At 43.3% G+C, this 15,904-nt stretch overlaps 1 protein-coding gene across 2 annotated transcripts in view; it reads left to right on the forward strand.

Annotated features, from left to right (window-relative positions):
- sdc3 (syndecan 3) overlaps positions 1-14,894 on the forward strand; it is a 272,670-nt gene extending 257,776 nt beyond the window's left edge. For both annotated transcript variants that reach the window (XM_085962847.1, XM_085962848.1), the window contains exons 4-5: positions 2,426-2,711; positions 6,056-14,894. In XM_085962847.1, the coding sequence (XP_085818973.1) occupies positions 2,426-2,711; positions 6,056-6,222 (453 nt within the window). In that variant the 3' untranslated portion in view covers positions 6,223-14,894. The remainder of the gene's footprint in view (positions 1-2,425; positions 2,712-6,055) is intronic.
- The last annotated feature ends 1,010 nt before the right edge of the window (positions 14,895-15,904 follow it).

Below are 15,904 nucleotides of genomic sequence, written 5' to 3' on the forward strand. Positions count from 1 at the left end.
GGTACAGGCACTGCCTCGGGTTGCCAACTCTGATTGGACATATTCCTGGAGGTGTCGGCACATGACCTCCGACCGCCCCGCCCGCACACTCCCGCCATTGGTCGCCCGGCATGTCCATCTTCGTGGTGCTCCGCCTTCCCATGACCAATTGGAAAGCAAACAGACTCTTCATTACTCGATTGGATGCTTCTTCTCCCACCCGCCCCCGTGTCCATTATTTTTATAACTAATAAACAAAAGCGTTCAAAAAAAAAAGTTAAATTAAAAATGTTTGGCCCCAATGATTTTTCCTCCGGGTGTTGCTCGCAGCAGTGTCCTGGAGATTAAGCTTCAATTCCTGGAGACTCCAGGGCAATCCTGGAGGGTTGGCGACCCTAGCACTGCCCAGTGTTCTGCTGGGCCTTGCTGGACAATAGGTCTCAGCTTCAGTTACCGGTCTATGCTGAGTTAGCAGATCTCAGCCAGGGTCCTACAATTAGCCTCAGTACCTTTGGGTGAGAAAGGGGGTAAATCAGCTCCTGATCATTGAATTGTTGAAGACTCTCTCACACACACACACACACTCGTACATAAACACACATATATACCATATTAAAAATCTCACATCTCTACACACAGCTCGTCTACAAAACGGTGTCACATTTTCACCACACTTTTGTGTTAGTTTGTTCCATTATAAATTCCTGTGTCCACAGTCAGAATGCAAACTGCCTTTAAAACAGTGGTGGGCAAAATACAGCCCGCCACGTCATTCTATCCGGCCTGCTGGACGGGACAGAAATAGAACGCGAGCTGGAGCTTGAGCTGCACAAACGTCTTTCACTCCACTTCTCGTGGGTCAAAGACGGACCTGAACTGCAGCCAAGGAACACACAGTAATGCTTAATTCAATTTATCAGTTCGCAAAAGTCATTCTCCCCGGCCCGATCGAAAAAGGATCCGTTCCGTGATTCTGGGCCCTGATGGCGGATGTCCGTACCCAGAGTGCATTGCATACTCGAATGTGCCCTATGGGGGATAGGTCATTCTCTCTGTGTATCAGGGAGGTATTTGGAGTTGAGGAGATTGTTAAATTCTCTGCCCATTCATAATCAATGAACGGAAAATGTCTCAAACACTAAAACAAGGGCGTCAAAAATCTGACTCTGAAAGACTTGGATTTTGAAGTGCCTAAACATCTCAAAGCAATTCAAAATAAGGCAACGCTCCAAGTGCAGTGACTTCAAATGTGACAGCCATTTTGTATGTGGCAAAATCCCACAAACAGCAATGTGATGAGCCAGATAGATACTCTGGAAAACAAGCTACAGGTACTAACTGTTTTAACACAGTGTGGTTTTGGGGGCAGGGACTAGAAACTAATAGCGTTCCACTCCTGGAATTCTTCTCCCAGTGGACAGCTTCAATAGAAGTGCTGGAAGGAAATGGTTTCTCTGTCATTTCTCTACTTACTGATAGACCTGAGATTGTATCAAAACCCACAGTGGCTGACGATTTCTTTCAGGCACTCTGCATGACAAGAATTATCAGTCAACTGTTCCTATCAAAATATGCAGAAAGCTACCGTCTCCCATTCAGAAAATCATCTTTAACTAGAATACATTAATCATATGTAATTAACAGAAGTAGCAACTGAGACCTGAAGGTGCCTTTGTGTGATTGAACCAAATTAAATTAAAACTGCAGTAACCAAAGAGATGAATTGTTGCAATGTAGAGACTGGAAACGACATCAAGGGTTGCTCATACAATAAACGGTATAACACATTTTAATGGCAGCTGTTGTTAACACAATTCATTTTATGTGTGCGGCATTGTTCCCTCTATTTTTTTTGTGCGCGGTCCCTTTAAATTTGTTGTACTCATGCGCCGCATCTCACCCAGTAGCAGGAGCTGGTGAGCGGCCTGCACGGGATCTCGCCATTGGTGCGCAGCCCTCAACAGCTCGCCAAAACTTGTTAAATGGCCCTCCAGCCCGAATCATTGCCCACCCCTGCTATAAAAGCTATTCACACTGTAATTCGACCCTCCCGCCAGTGGCTGTGCTATAGCGCCCCAGTTTTGTACCTCCCAGCTCCTTGGACTGTACCGCGGAGAACTTCCAACATTGAAACCACAAGTCTCTTTCTCCAAGTTGAAAGTTTGGTTGGGCACAGGATTGAGCCCTCCACTGCCAAATAGCTTACTTGCACCCACTGGCTTGGCTCACGTGTGAAGCATGGTGGCAGGCAAGAGCCAGAATTAGTGTCTCAAAGAAGCAAGAAGGGACTTGCATTCAAGAAAGAAAAATTGGAGAACTTGCTTCTTTATGATTATCGTTAGCGCTGTCATTTCCATAGCATTTTAATTTGCAGGAATTTGGAGCGAATCCTCCTTTTAAAATGAACAATTTCAATAACGTTTGCTTTTTAAATTAACACACACAGAAAGTTGACACCAGTGAAATGGTCCAAGAGGTGACCATTAACAATGAAGTGGAGGCTCCCGCTGCAGGGGGCCCGAGTGGAGACTTCGAAATCACTGAGGAAGGGGAAGTGCTGAATGCAGAGGCAAATAATGAAGTGCTTGCTGTCGCCACACAACCAACCAGCCGGGGCACTGGGAAGAACGGCCTTCCTGATATAATAGACAATGCAATAAACTCTGGGAGCTCATCCTCAGCTGCACAATTACCCCAGAAAAACATATTGGAGAGGAAAGAGGTTTTAGTAGGTAAGCTTGCTCTTTTATTCGCCTTTGTTGCACTGGCTACACTTGGCACCCAGCAATGTTAAGTGGTTTTCCTGTGAACTCAGAATAGCCTTGGCCTTTGGTTGGCCTCAAGGTGGGCAAATGCCCAGGCCATTTTGACCAGTGCTGCTTCGTAAGGCACCACGACAAAGATCACAAGAGCTAGGCTGGAATCAGAGGGACAACCAAAAGCTCGTTCAAAGATGCGGGTTTGGGGGAGGTTTTTAAAAGAGGGAATTTGATCTGATTGGATTTCGCGTTCAGATGGTGATAGCCCATCGCGTAATTTGCAAGTTTATATATTTACACACTTTCTTCACAAAGTCAGTGTTTAAGATAAAGTTGGAAAGTTCTGAAATAAATGTTAGGACACTGTGAAAGGCACAGAAAGGCACTGAGCATCAGGAAGCCAAATTGTATGTTGGCCTTCATTGCAAGAGGATTTGAGTACAGAAACAAGGATGTCTTACTACAGTTATACAGGGCCTTGGTGAGACCACAGCTGGAGTACTGTGTACAGTTTTGGTCTCCTTCCCTAAGAAACGATATACTTGCCATAGAGGGAGTGCAGCGAAGATTCACCAGACTGATTCCTGGGATGGCAGGACTGTCATATGAGGAGAGATTGGTCGACTAGGCCTGTATTCACTGGAGTTTAGAAGATTGAGAGGGGATCTCATTGAAACGTATAAAATTCTGACAGGGCTAGACAGACTGAATGCAGGGAGGATGTTTCCCTTGGCTGGGGGGGTCTAGAACGAGGGGTCACATTCTCAGGATACGGGGTAGGACATTTAGGACTGAGATGAGGAGAAATTTCTTCACTCAGAGGGTGGTGAACCTGTGGAATTCTCTACTACAGAAGGCTGTGGAGGCCAAGTCACTGAATATATTTAAAGAAGGAGATAGATAGATTTCTAGACACAAAAGGCATCAAGGGGTATGGGGAGAGAGGGGGAATATGGTATTGAGATAGAGGATCAGCCATGATCATATTGAATGGCGGAGCAGGCTCGAAGGGCCGAATGGCCTACTCCTGCTCCTATGTTTCTCTGTTTCTATCAGGAAGACAGAGATGGGTTCATGTTTTGGATGTACCCTTTCACCTGCTGGTTCTTTCTCTGCCATCAGACATATTGCGCTCAGCCAGCTGTTAAATGCTGTAGCAGAACGCTGCGCTCATTTAAAGAACTGGATGGTAGAGGTGAAACAGATGTGGGCTCATGTTTTCCTTTGTATTGATGTGACTGGGCAGAGTACACCAGAAAACGTGATAGTTGCTCCTCAGGATTGATTCTTGTTCACTGCAAAATCTGATTTTTTTTTCTTCCATATTGTACTGGAAAAGTCCAGCAATTCACTGATTGACGTTCAGTGATTGCCGTGTAGGGTATCCTTTCATTCCATTGATACCTTCCTCACCCTGATGAAGAAATAAAGCAATGTCAGTCTTATAACTCAAGAAATTCCAAACCCTAAAAAGATTTGTTTGAGACTCATTTCCATCAGAAGGTTATGGGTTCAAGCCCTATAATGAGGTTTGAGCTCACAGTCGACATTGATGTTCCGGTGCAGTACTTAGGAAGTACTGTTCCTCGGGTGAGACTGTTGACCAAGGCCCTGTTTGCCTGTTCTTGGGTGGTTTTCAGATGGATATTGAAGACCCTGTTGCACCATTCAAAGCAGCAGGAAGCCCCATCAACATCCTAGAATCAGAGCACAGAAGGAGGCCATTTGAAAGAGCTGTCCAATTAGTCCCACACCCCTGCTCTTTCCCCATAACCCTGTAAATGTTGCCCCTTCAAATATTTATCCAATTCCCTTTTGAAAGTTACTATTGAATCTGCTTCCACCACCTTTTCAGGCAGTGCATTCCAGATTATAATAGCTCACGGTGTAAAAAAGAAAATCCTCATGTCGCCTCTGGTTCTTTTGCCAATCACCTTAAATCTGTGTTCTCTGGTTACTGACCCTTTGCCACTGGAAACAGTTTCTCCTTATTTACTCTATCAAAACCCTTCATGATTTTGAACTCTTCTATCAAATCTCCTCTTAACCTTCTCTGCTCTAAGGAGAACAACGCCAGCTTCTCCAGTCTCTCCACATAACTAATGTCCCTCATTCCTGGTACCATTCCGACCAACATTCTTCTCTCAATCAACACCACCAAAAAAAATAAGATGGGTCAGTTATCTCATTGTGAATGGGATGTTGCTCACACAGATTGGCTGCTGTATTTCCCTATATAACAATAATAAATAATGCACTTTGAGACATTTTGACAAGCTAAGACATTATATAAATGTATAATTACATATATAATTAACATTATAGCTAAAATATATGAAAAAAAATCTTATAACTGCATGCACTTCCTGTCTACAAAACTTTATTTCTTGTTGTCACACAGTCTTGTCACACTTTTGTGTTAACTTTTGCCATTATAAATTCTGAAGACCATATTTATAATGGGTGGGGCAGTCCAAAATTAGGGGCCTTGAATATAAGTTAGTCTCCAATAAGGGAATGCAGGGGGAGCTTCTTTACCCAGAGTGGTTAGAATGTGGAACTCGCTACCACAGGGAGCAGTTGAAACGAATCGCATAGATGGCTTTAAGGCGAAGCTAGATACGTACATGAGGGAGAAAGGAACGGATGGTTGTACTGAAAGGGTGAGATGACGAGGGTGCGAGGAGAGTCGTGTGGTGTGTAAACACCGGCATAGACCAGTTGGACCGAATGGCCTGTTTCTATGCTGTAAATTTGATCTAATTCTACGGAAATGTGTCATGCTGTAATTACACCTTCCTGATTGTTGCACCCACTTTTACAGCTCCCAACTCCTCAGCCTGTACTGAGACACTCCCCTGCTCCAACCAACTCCACTGCTTCCCAACTTGATGTACGCTTAGCAATTTGGCTACATAAATAATTTAACATAATAGTATAATATAAAATTAAAGACAGAATCTCAGACTGGAATGCACTGCCCAAAAGGGAAGGGTGGAAGCAGATTCAATAGTACCTTTCAAAACGGGAATTGGATATATAGTTGAAAAGGAAAAAAATGCAGGGCTGTGGGGAAAGAGCAGGGGAGTGGGACTAATTGGAGAGCTCTTTCAAATGGGCCGAATGGCCTTCTTCTGTGCTGTAAGATTCTGTGACTTTAAAGTAGGGACTGAATCCCGTCTGCATTCCCTGGTCCAATTCTACGCCACCCTGTAACCCTGCTCCACCTGAAGACTACACTTGGGCTTGACTATCCGTGTGCAGTGCCACAGGAGATAAACTAGCATTGACAACATTTTCTGTTTCCTCCTGCACAGCGGTTGTGGTCGGGGGAGTGGTCGGAGCACTCTTCGCTGCCTTCCTGGTTATGCTATTGATCTATCGAATGAAGAAAAAGGATGAAGGAAGCTACACACTGGAGGAGCCAAAGCAGGCGAGCATAGCTTACCAAAAACCTGACAAACAAGAGGAGTTCTATGCATAAACAAATCAAGAGTGCCTCTCATTGCTTGGACTGTAAACAGATCATTCTCTTAAATAAAAAAAAAAAATTTAAAATGAATAATGACCCCAAATAATGTCACTTGAGAAAAATTCTGCTGAGTGGCAGAGCCGTGTTTTAATGCTGGTCTTTTTCACGCGTGTTGTTGAATTTCCTGTCATTGTCCGATCCAAGACTTTCAAAGGGGTCTGTACTCGGGGGCAAGTAAACGCAAAGCACAGCAACTGCTTCTAGACAACTGCAACACCGCAATAGAATTACTGTATAGCGCAGGGCATTGGGAATAGTCCTAGTGGCTGAGAGGTGCTGAAGGTTTGCATATCAAAGGAAAATAGTTTTTTTTTTTAAGTACATTTTGCTCATCCAGAATGGTTACATTTTACATTTGATCTAAACAGTAGGGTTGTGTAAAAGGTTGTTTTTCAACCTTCAAAACTTCTGTGAGCAATAGCTTGGTACCATGTTATCTGTTATTCTCTATTCTTGAATACATATATATTATATATAATATATATATTCACAAAAAATGATTCTTGCCCTCTGAAAATAGACAATCAATATCTGATGTCTATAGAGTTACTGTACTGAAATTGTATGAAAGCTTAATGAAAGAGTATTAAATTCTGATGATATAGCTGAGGTTTGAAGGTCACGAAACATATCCTTAATGTTGCTGAATTTTTGAAGGAATATAAGTTTGTGCCAGATTGAATTAAAAAAATTCTTTTGAAAGAAGTGTTCCTGTCTTTAACACCTTGTTCCCTGTGACTCAGTCTGGGATTGGGAGGATTTGATTTGAGGTAGGGAACCATCATCCACTACCAGCACCAGAAAAGCAAAAGTTAACCCTCAAAACTAGGCATGTATCTGGAGCACAAGCTCTAGAAGCTTCACGTTCTCTGATGATGCTATCATTCATTGGAATTATTCCCACCAAACCTTTGGGAAGAAAACACTGGATAAAGATGAGAGTGAGTGGAGGTAAGCTCCTCCCCATTGTGCTTCTGTTACATTCTGCAATCCATCTCTGGCTGCCCTTCTCAATTGACAGCAGCGGGATTCCTTTTGTTCTTTATTTCTTTCCCTTCTCCTCTTCTTTATCTCTCTCTTTCCTTCTTTTGCTCTCCACCTTCCCGTCTCTCTCACTCTCCACCAAGAATAAACAAGGGAACGTTATCATTAGATGGTTCTATCCCACTCTCCATACCTTGACTATTTTGGTGCCACAATGTTAATAGACGCTTTATTCCTGCTATAGGGGCTGGGATTGCCTCATCTCATAATCGTGACTTCTGCTGCCTCCTACTTGATAGTAAGAGGGAGCAGTGCTGGACTTCAACACTGATGACTAAGGTGCCAGCCAGCTGTGCCGGGGAACAGGGTGAAGGCAAAGAGAGCAAAAGAAGCACTGGGAGTCATGCACATGTTGGTACCAGGGAACTGCAGGAAAGAATCGATATATCCACGGGAGCGATGGGTAGGCCAATGTAATGAATCTGCCGAGAACAGATGTTTAATAATCTTTTGACATCCGAATGTGTCATGGTTTCTAGAAGCATGTCTGATATTAGAGATAGAACAATTGAAAGGTCAGAGTTCACTAGCCAAAATAAAGGGTTATTAGTATGTGAAACTTGGCATGATTTAGAGATTTGTCCCAGTGTAAAATACATTTAGCCGATTCACTGTTTAAGGTTTATTTTGTTAAATTTACTGTGCATTAAGAAGCTGTTGAATTGGTACACTGCCCGAGGAGGCAGGATGGAGACAGAGAAAAACCCTTTGCACGTGAGCAACCCATTAAAGAGTTGCACTGTCAATCAGGAAGTGTTACATTTGGAGTCTTGGGAACCAAGCAGTTTGTCCCAGGGATATATCCAGGTTTGGGACATAGGGGAGATGAAAAGGAAAATTTCAACACTGGAAATGTGAAACAACAAAAAAAAGTGCTGGAACCACACAGCTGGCCCATCAACATCTGGAAAGAGCAAAGGCAGGTTAATGTTTTGGGTAGAAACGTCATCAGTTTTCTGAAACTTCAGTCTGTCTTTGGTCTTTCCAATATTGACTGAGCTGCTCCAGCATATTCCGTTGTGGATTAAGATTCCCAGTGTTCCCAGTTTCTCTTTTTATCTCCGCGGATTGCTGAAGATTTAATTGGTGGTCTGGTTTTCTGAGATTATTCACTGCCACTGTCACCTTGCCTGTCGCAATCCTTCTTTACGGTAATGTCCCCAGAAGTAACCTTTGGTTGAATCTGCAGGGGTTGAGTTACCGAGCTCATGGTGCCAGCGGGGAGCTATGTCTACCCACCGCGCATACCAGGAAAACATGGGCATGGTGCCCAAGGATCTCCTGTGAGATCACTGTATAAGCCCTTGTGACTCCTCAGTTGGACTCGACAGCATTAGCACTGGTACCAACCAAGTGATTGCTACAAGTGCTTAAAAAAAAAAAAACCATTTTTAATACATTTCCTGTTAACTTTTCTATTAGAAATTCCTATGTTCACATTTATAATGTAAACTTGTCATATTGCAATTGCACGCTCCCGCCAGTGAAAGCGCTACAGCACCATCTCTGGTAGGAGGATGTAATCAGAGCGACATAGGCAACATTGGCACTTTCCATTATCAGTGGTCCTAGGAATGGTGGAGGAGGGAAAAAAAAGACAGAATGTATGACTTTAAAATGAGAACTGAATTAATCCTGCTCTCCCTGGTCCAATTATCTCCTGCTCCCCAACCCCCTTTCACCTGAAGACTACACTTACTCTGTGTCCCCTGTGTGCCGTGCCACAGGAGATTGAAATAAGGTCCTCCAATTCAATCCAGAAAATGAGATGCAGAATAAAGACTGTTAACGTAATTTGACTTGAATATTCTTCCCACAGGTTGTCTCTGAGGTTTTATGTAGGACAGAGTATGAATTTTAGATTTTTTTCTCTATAATGATTTTTTGTTTTAATGCAACCAATACACCTTCATGAGACAACTCAACAACTTTTTCAATACTGACATCCCAGTCCAGTTGTGCTGTTAATAAAACTATACATCACATGTTTTGACTTTACATTCAAGAAACAATCCTTGGGAAAATAGCTCATATTTCATGTATATAACTAGAGGGTCATGATGAGCATCTGATAAAGGTCAAGCTGTAATACCATCTGCAAGATCTCAACATCTTACCTCCACCCCTACCTCCTTCTCTCACTCAAAGCCTGTCCGTGCTGGCTAGTGGATAGTGAGCGGAACAATAGTGAGCAAAAAGGTAAATCCATCCACGTTGCCATGCAAAGGCGTGGTATGTTGTTATTGATACTTTAAAAATAAACCAGGCTGATTCTGGCTCTCCATTCAGGTTAAATTCATTAACCGATCAACCAGAATTACAATCCAGGCAATGCATTTAACAGAATTTGGAATCAAAGGGAGGATAAATTGCATTCTGCATTCCGAATTACATAGAATGTACAGCACAGAAACAGGCCATTCGGCCCAACGGGTCTATGCTGGTGTTTATGCTCCACACGAGCCTCCTCCCAAACCTTCCGTCATCTCACCCCATCAGCACCTTGGGAATGGAGAGATCTCATTATTTGCAGCTTCAATTTGTTTTCACCATTAATTTGGTACTTATCTGCTATAATAAACAAATTGGACAATATAGACAATAAGCAGTACAGGTGTGAGGTAGCCTTGGTTGGGTGAGGTATAGAAAGGAGGGAGCAACTTCACCCCATACTTGATCGGACAGTCAGTAAATGGGCAGTAGGTGAGAGGTCAATTGTTGCACAAAAGAAAGTTGCAGTTTTTATCATTCCAATTCATTAGTTAAGCTGCTTTTCGAATCTAACCGACATTTAATCTTGAACTTGGGACTTGGTGATTTTTGTTTTTGTTTTGTTGATGAGGTGGGGTGGGGTGGGGTGGGGTGGGGAGACTGACGAGCATCCAGGAGAAAGTATCTCAACCCAAACTGGCTGCTGCTTCCCATGATGCATTTCTCATACTGTAACCGTTACATTTTGTGGTCTTTACTGTCAGCTTGCCAAGACCGATTGGCTTGTGTTGCCGACAAGTCACAATGCTAATCTTACCCTGAAGGTTTCCCTTTTTCTGTTCTGGCTTCTGGGAGTGTAGGGAGAAGCATTAACTTGCAGCAGCTCTGTTGGCTTCCTGATCCAATTGCAGCCACTCCACGATTAATAAACCTCTTCAGTGGTTTGTAGGAACTCTGTTTGGCTGCCGCCCTGTTAATCCTAATTGACTCCCCTCCGATATCATGCTGGAATTGCTACTGGCCATAACATTAGATTGCACCAATATTACCACATGATGGAATGCTGAATTGTAAAACCTAATGGGCCTTGCAGATAGAACTAGGCTCCTAATAGTAGTCAACTGCACCTGACGGCAGCCACTCCCGTTCTTTCACATATGCTGACTGATTTTACCGACTAGGCTAATAGATGCCTCAGTGTTGTGGCGATACACTGCTTGCTTCCTCCTCGTGGGACTGCTGCTGGGCCTGGCCAAAAAAGCCATTAACTGGTCCAGGCAGCGGGCGGTCGAGGGGGCCCGATTGCCTGCCTCTCTTCCGCGGCCATGTTCGCGCCCGGGTGGCCCTGGAGATGGAGCACGCGGTGTCCGCCGGCACGCTTGAGGCCTTCCGCAACCGGTGGGTGCCACGGGGACTGGAGTGCATCATCACCCCGGCCAACCAAATTTTAATTTAATTTGTTAAGTTTTATTTAAAGTTTTATTAAGTTACAGACAATTTGTTTAAACACCCAACCAGAAGAGTACACTGCTTGCTTATTACCCCCAGTGATGGACGGTTGCATTGCTCTTCCTTCATACACCCTTAATGAGAAATTATAAAATTCATCAAGATTGTATGCCAGGTGGGGCAACTAGCTATTCACATACACCAGAATATTACGCATGCACTACTGAGGTGTCATTAGTCCAGCCTTTAGTCAGTGATGTAATAAAACTCACTACGCACTTGGTTTGAACATAAAGCAAGGCTTTAATCAACTTGTTTCAAAACATGGAAGTCTAGTTGTACTTCACTAGTTCCTTGTCTTACAAACTGTCCCTGGCAAGCTGGGCCCACGCCCGAGTATTTATACTCCTTGGACGGCGCCACCAGCTGGCCGTTCAGCATTATTTCATGAGTAGTTTCTTGATGATGATGAGATTTATAACAGTCAGTATATTTGAAGAGATCTGAAAGAGTCACAGTAGTGGATTGTTCTCACCCTGAAGGGAAGTTAAATGGTGCCAGCTGTAACAGCGTCCATGTTAACCCTCGCGGCACAGGGGCAGGAGAGAGGTGCAAATGTTGTGTGTGGTTCCTGATTGGATGTTGAAACAATTGGCCAAGCTTGAATTGCTGTCATGGTCCATCTCATTCCGACCTCCTTGTGTTCAAGACCATCTTGTGGAGACTGTGACACAGGCTTAAAACCTAGTTCTCTTTCCCTTCCAGTTAGAGAGGAAAGCATCCTTTTTTTTCCCCAGCTAAAATTCCCTCAGCCACCAACTAATTGGGTCTGGATGTACTGGCCTAACCTGCCAGACATCAATCGGTCACAATAAGCCGGAAAGTTTGAATGACTCCTGTTGCTTATTCCAGGCTTTTGATTTTTTTTTTCAATTCAGTGTTACTGTTGCATGGAATTTAAATAAAACTGGCATAGGAATAGACAAAAAGGCTTAAAAACAACAGCTTCTAAAATCTACATTGGTTTTCTATCTTAAAACAATGGGAAAAATGGGAAAATAGTACATATTTCTAATATTGTATATCATGTGGAGCATACCAAGAATTACAAGTCAGCTTAATTCAGTCTCATTTTCTAACTGTATTGAATAAGTCCGGACAATGTCAGAGCAGTTCCCAGTAAGAGTTCGGCCCATTAGTTGGCACTGTACTGACAACCTGTCGATGAGGCCATAATGGCAGCTGGTGTGAGGAATGGAGATTGGCTTGTGCAGTGCATGGTGCGCTACTGTTGTTTGGGGGCTTAATACATTGGAAGAGCGAAGGGCGCTGTACCCTGACCCTGGCTGCATGATACATTTCATCCCTCAAAAATTTACCAAGAAAGGTCAGGTTTTGAAAATCTCTCCATGACCGTCAAAGAGTTAATTTGGGAAACAAAAGTTTGCTAGACGGAGTTCGTTATTCCATCATAGTTCCTAATAGCTTTAGAGAGTTGTGATTTGAACATATCCAATTCATACAGAGTGGTGGAAGTATGGAGTCAATCTGTTTATCCTAAGATTGAGGGGTTGGGTTGGTAGGTGAACATGTTTAACAGTTTGGGTTTGCTACATTTTTGCCTTCATTGTGTGCCCAAGCCTTGGTGCACAATCCCAATCATAACCCAAGAGTCAAGAGAACTTTATTCAGAGGCGACGGGACCCACCCCTTTACTCTGACATGAGTCAATACCTTCAAAAGAGATTGGCAGAAGATGAAAGTGGGGTGGGGGCTGCTGAGAAGCTACAGTACGCTATTCTCTTTTCCCCTCAGTAATAATCTTGTCCTTTCCATGTTAGTTGCAAAGCTTAAAAATCCTTTCATAAGCAATGTCTGTAAAGTTGGGTTCAATTGGAGCAAAATCCTCTCATAAGCAATGTCTGTAAAGTTGGGTTCAGTTGGAGCCATCTGTCAGCAGAGGACTGCAGTGAAAGGAGCTACTTGTAGAGTTCAATAAAAATGACACTTAAAAGGAAGGTTGTTTTAGATCCCGTGTGAAGACAGGCCAAGTGGTGAGTCGAAAATGGTGGCCTCTATGTTTGTTTCCACTATTATGACAATTTGTGGCCTTCTTAATCTTTAAACTATTCCAAAAACTTATCATTGTAAAACGTGTGAAGGAGTTGTTTGTCCACTACCATACGTCAGGCAGCACGGATTTAGAGGTGGGAAATTTTTGGCCTGCAAGCACGAAATTGCTAACACTGAGTCTTCAGTTGCCCAAACGGTTGGAAAGCTATGGAGAGTGAGTTATTCCAAATTTACCGCCCTTTACAAGAAAATATTTTCTGCTTTTAACACCACAGGATAAATTGGCCCAGTGACTTGAGCTGTTTAATGCTCAGCATCCCGATGAGATTGAGCATTCAAGTCCCCAGGCTGCTTGCAGCTCAAACTCATTTTCTGCTGCAGGCTTAGTTTTTGGATAGTTCTCGTTCAGCTGTTAGATGTGGCACTTTGTAGTAATGAGGTCATCCCATCCTGAGGCTGTGGCCAGGAGGGTGTTATCCAAATTCAACTCATCGTTCTCCAATATTTCTTCCTAATGTTACAGTCACGAAGCAACATGAATGACAGTGCTTGAAGTTAATGATGGGGACTATTGAGCACCCCTGCCTAGAGGAAGTGGCTTGGCGACAAGTGCCTAACTGTAGGTGGAAAGGGGGCGGGGAACAAATCAATCCAGAGACATAAGAAATAGGAGCAGGAGTAGGCCATTCGGCCCTTTGAGCCTACTCCGCCATTCAATGAAATCATGGTTGATCTTCTGCCTCAACTCCATTCACCGGCCCTATCGCCATATCCCTTGATGCCCTTACTAGTCAGAAATCTATCGACTCCTGTTTTGAATATACCGAATGACGTTTAATTTGTATTTCTCCACTTCAAACCACTTCCCAGACGAAAAACCCTTCATATTTCCCATGAGGCTGGATGACAGACAGTATTGTTGCAATGAGAGCTTGCCAATCATGAATACCTTCTCATTTTATCACACTGGAGGGTGCATTTGTACCTTTCGTTTTTTCCACTTAGGATTCATTTTGCGCAAGAAATCCATGGTAGTCACCGGGAGACCTGGGAGTGGTGGACGGTGGCCTATTGAGTATTAATGGATACACTTACTGTCGTGCTTTATATTACACCATTGTCACAGCTACCTCAGTGGCACAAGACAAGAATAATCAATCTGCCAAAATAGAATTGTGTCCCACAGGAACTCTGCCTAAACACGTGGAGGGAGAGCTCCTGAGATAGTCTAGGAAAGATTAAGTTGAATGTTGAATGATGAATTCTGTATCCGACAATCGAACTGGAAGGTGCTCAATGCTGTTTTTGCAGGATTCATTATGTTGTCCACAAAATGTAACCAGTGAACGGGTGTAAGCCACGTGGTGGATATATAAAGAAAATTAGCACACTTTGAATCTTGCCCTCTAACAAATTCTGTAAATAGTTTTTAAAAACTGTATAAATTTTAATGGCATTAATGTGCGTCTTAGTATTTGTCCCTCTGAAAACGATGTTCGTGTATCAAGGGTTCCTTGCGCAGCGAACAGGAACCAAATGGAAATTGGAACGTCCGCTTCTGATTATTCGTACAGTTGTATCTCGTGCGCTAATAATTCCACCTTTTGAAGAAGCATGTAAATATTTTTAATAGGAAATATATCATAAATGGATTTCAGTTGTCTTGTATATAACCCTTGTAGAGTTGTAGCAGTCTAGACCTTATAGTACCTGTCTTTCCAATTTGTAAACTGTTTTATTCCAAGTTGCTGGCCATGAGAAAGGATTTAAAAAAAAGGTTTTGTCTTTTTTTTATTATATATATCTGTGCTGTGCCCATTTATGAAATAAAAAATCATTGAAACGTCTTTTATCTTCTTAAATGCCGTTGTGTTTTTTGATGTTTGATATACAAATCTTGAAAAATGGGAGTTAAACTTTATTCTTCAGAAAGAAGCTACATGGGGCCCTAGGTTTTATAAATGGGGGTACAGGGTATAAAAGCAGAGAGGCAGTGCTAAACCTGTACAAATTATTGGTTCTCAGGCAGTCCCTCGGAACCGAGGATGACTTGCTTCCACATTAAAAATGAGTTGTCAGGTGACCGATGAGTCCAATGGGGGACCTACAGTCTCTGTCACAGGTGGGGCAGACGGTAGTTGAAGGGGCGGGTGGGTGGGGTGCTTGGGTTGACGTGCGTTCCTTGCGCTGCTTGCGCTTGGCTTCCGCTTGTTCCCGGCGATGTTACTCGAGGTGTTCGGCGCCTTCCTGAATGCTTCTCCTCCACTTTGTGCGGTCTTGGGCCAGGGATTCCCAGGTGTCAGTGGGGATGTTGCACTTTTTCAAGGAGGATTTGAGGGTGTCCTTGAAGCATTTCCTCTGCCCACCTGGGGTTCCCTTGCTGTGTCGGTGCTCCGAGTAAAGCGCTTATTTTGGGAGTCTCGTATCGGGCATGCGGATAATGTGACCCGTCCATCGGAGCTGATTGAGTGTGGTCAAAGCTTCGATGCTGGGGATTGGTTAGGCCTCGGAATATTGTGTCCAGTTTTGAGCACCTAATTTTAGGAAGGATCTCATGGCCATGGAGAGGCTGAAGAAGAGAATCACCGAAATGATGAGACTTTAGCTGGGAGAAGAGATAAGAGAAACTGGGGTTATTTTCATTAGAACAAAAAAGGCTCAAATGAGATCTAATTGAGGCGCTCAAAATTACGAGAGGTTTTGATAAAGCAAATTGCAGGGATATGGGGAAAGAACGGGGAAGTGGGACTAACTGGATTGTTCCCTGAAAGAACCGGCGCAGACTCGATGGGCCGAATGGCCTCCTTCTCTGCTGCACTATTCAATGATTCTATAAATCAGGAAAATCTTTTCACTG

This window comes from Somniosus microcephalus, chromosome 20 (assembly GCF_052327205.1).
Source record: "Somniosus microcephalus isolate GS21.2 chromosome 20, FLI_Smic_1.0, whole genome shotgun sequence".
NCBI lineage: Eukaryota > Metazoa > Chordata > Chondrichthyes > Squaliformes > Somniosidae > Somniosus > Somniosus microcephalus.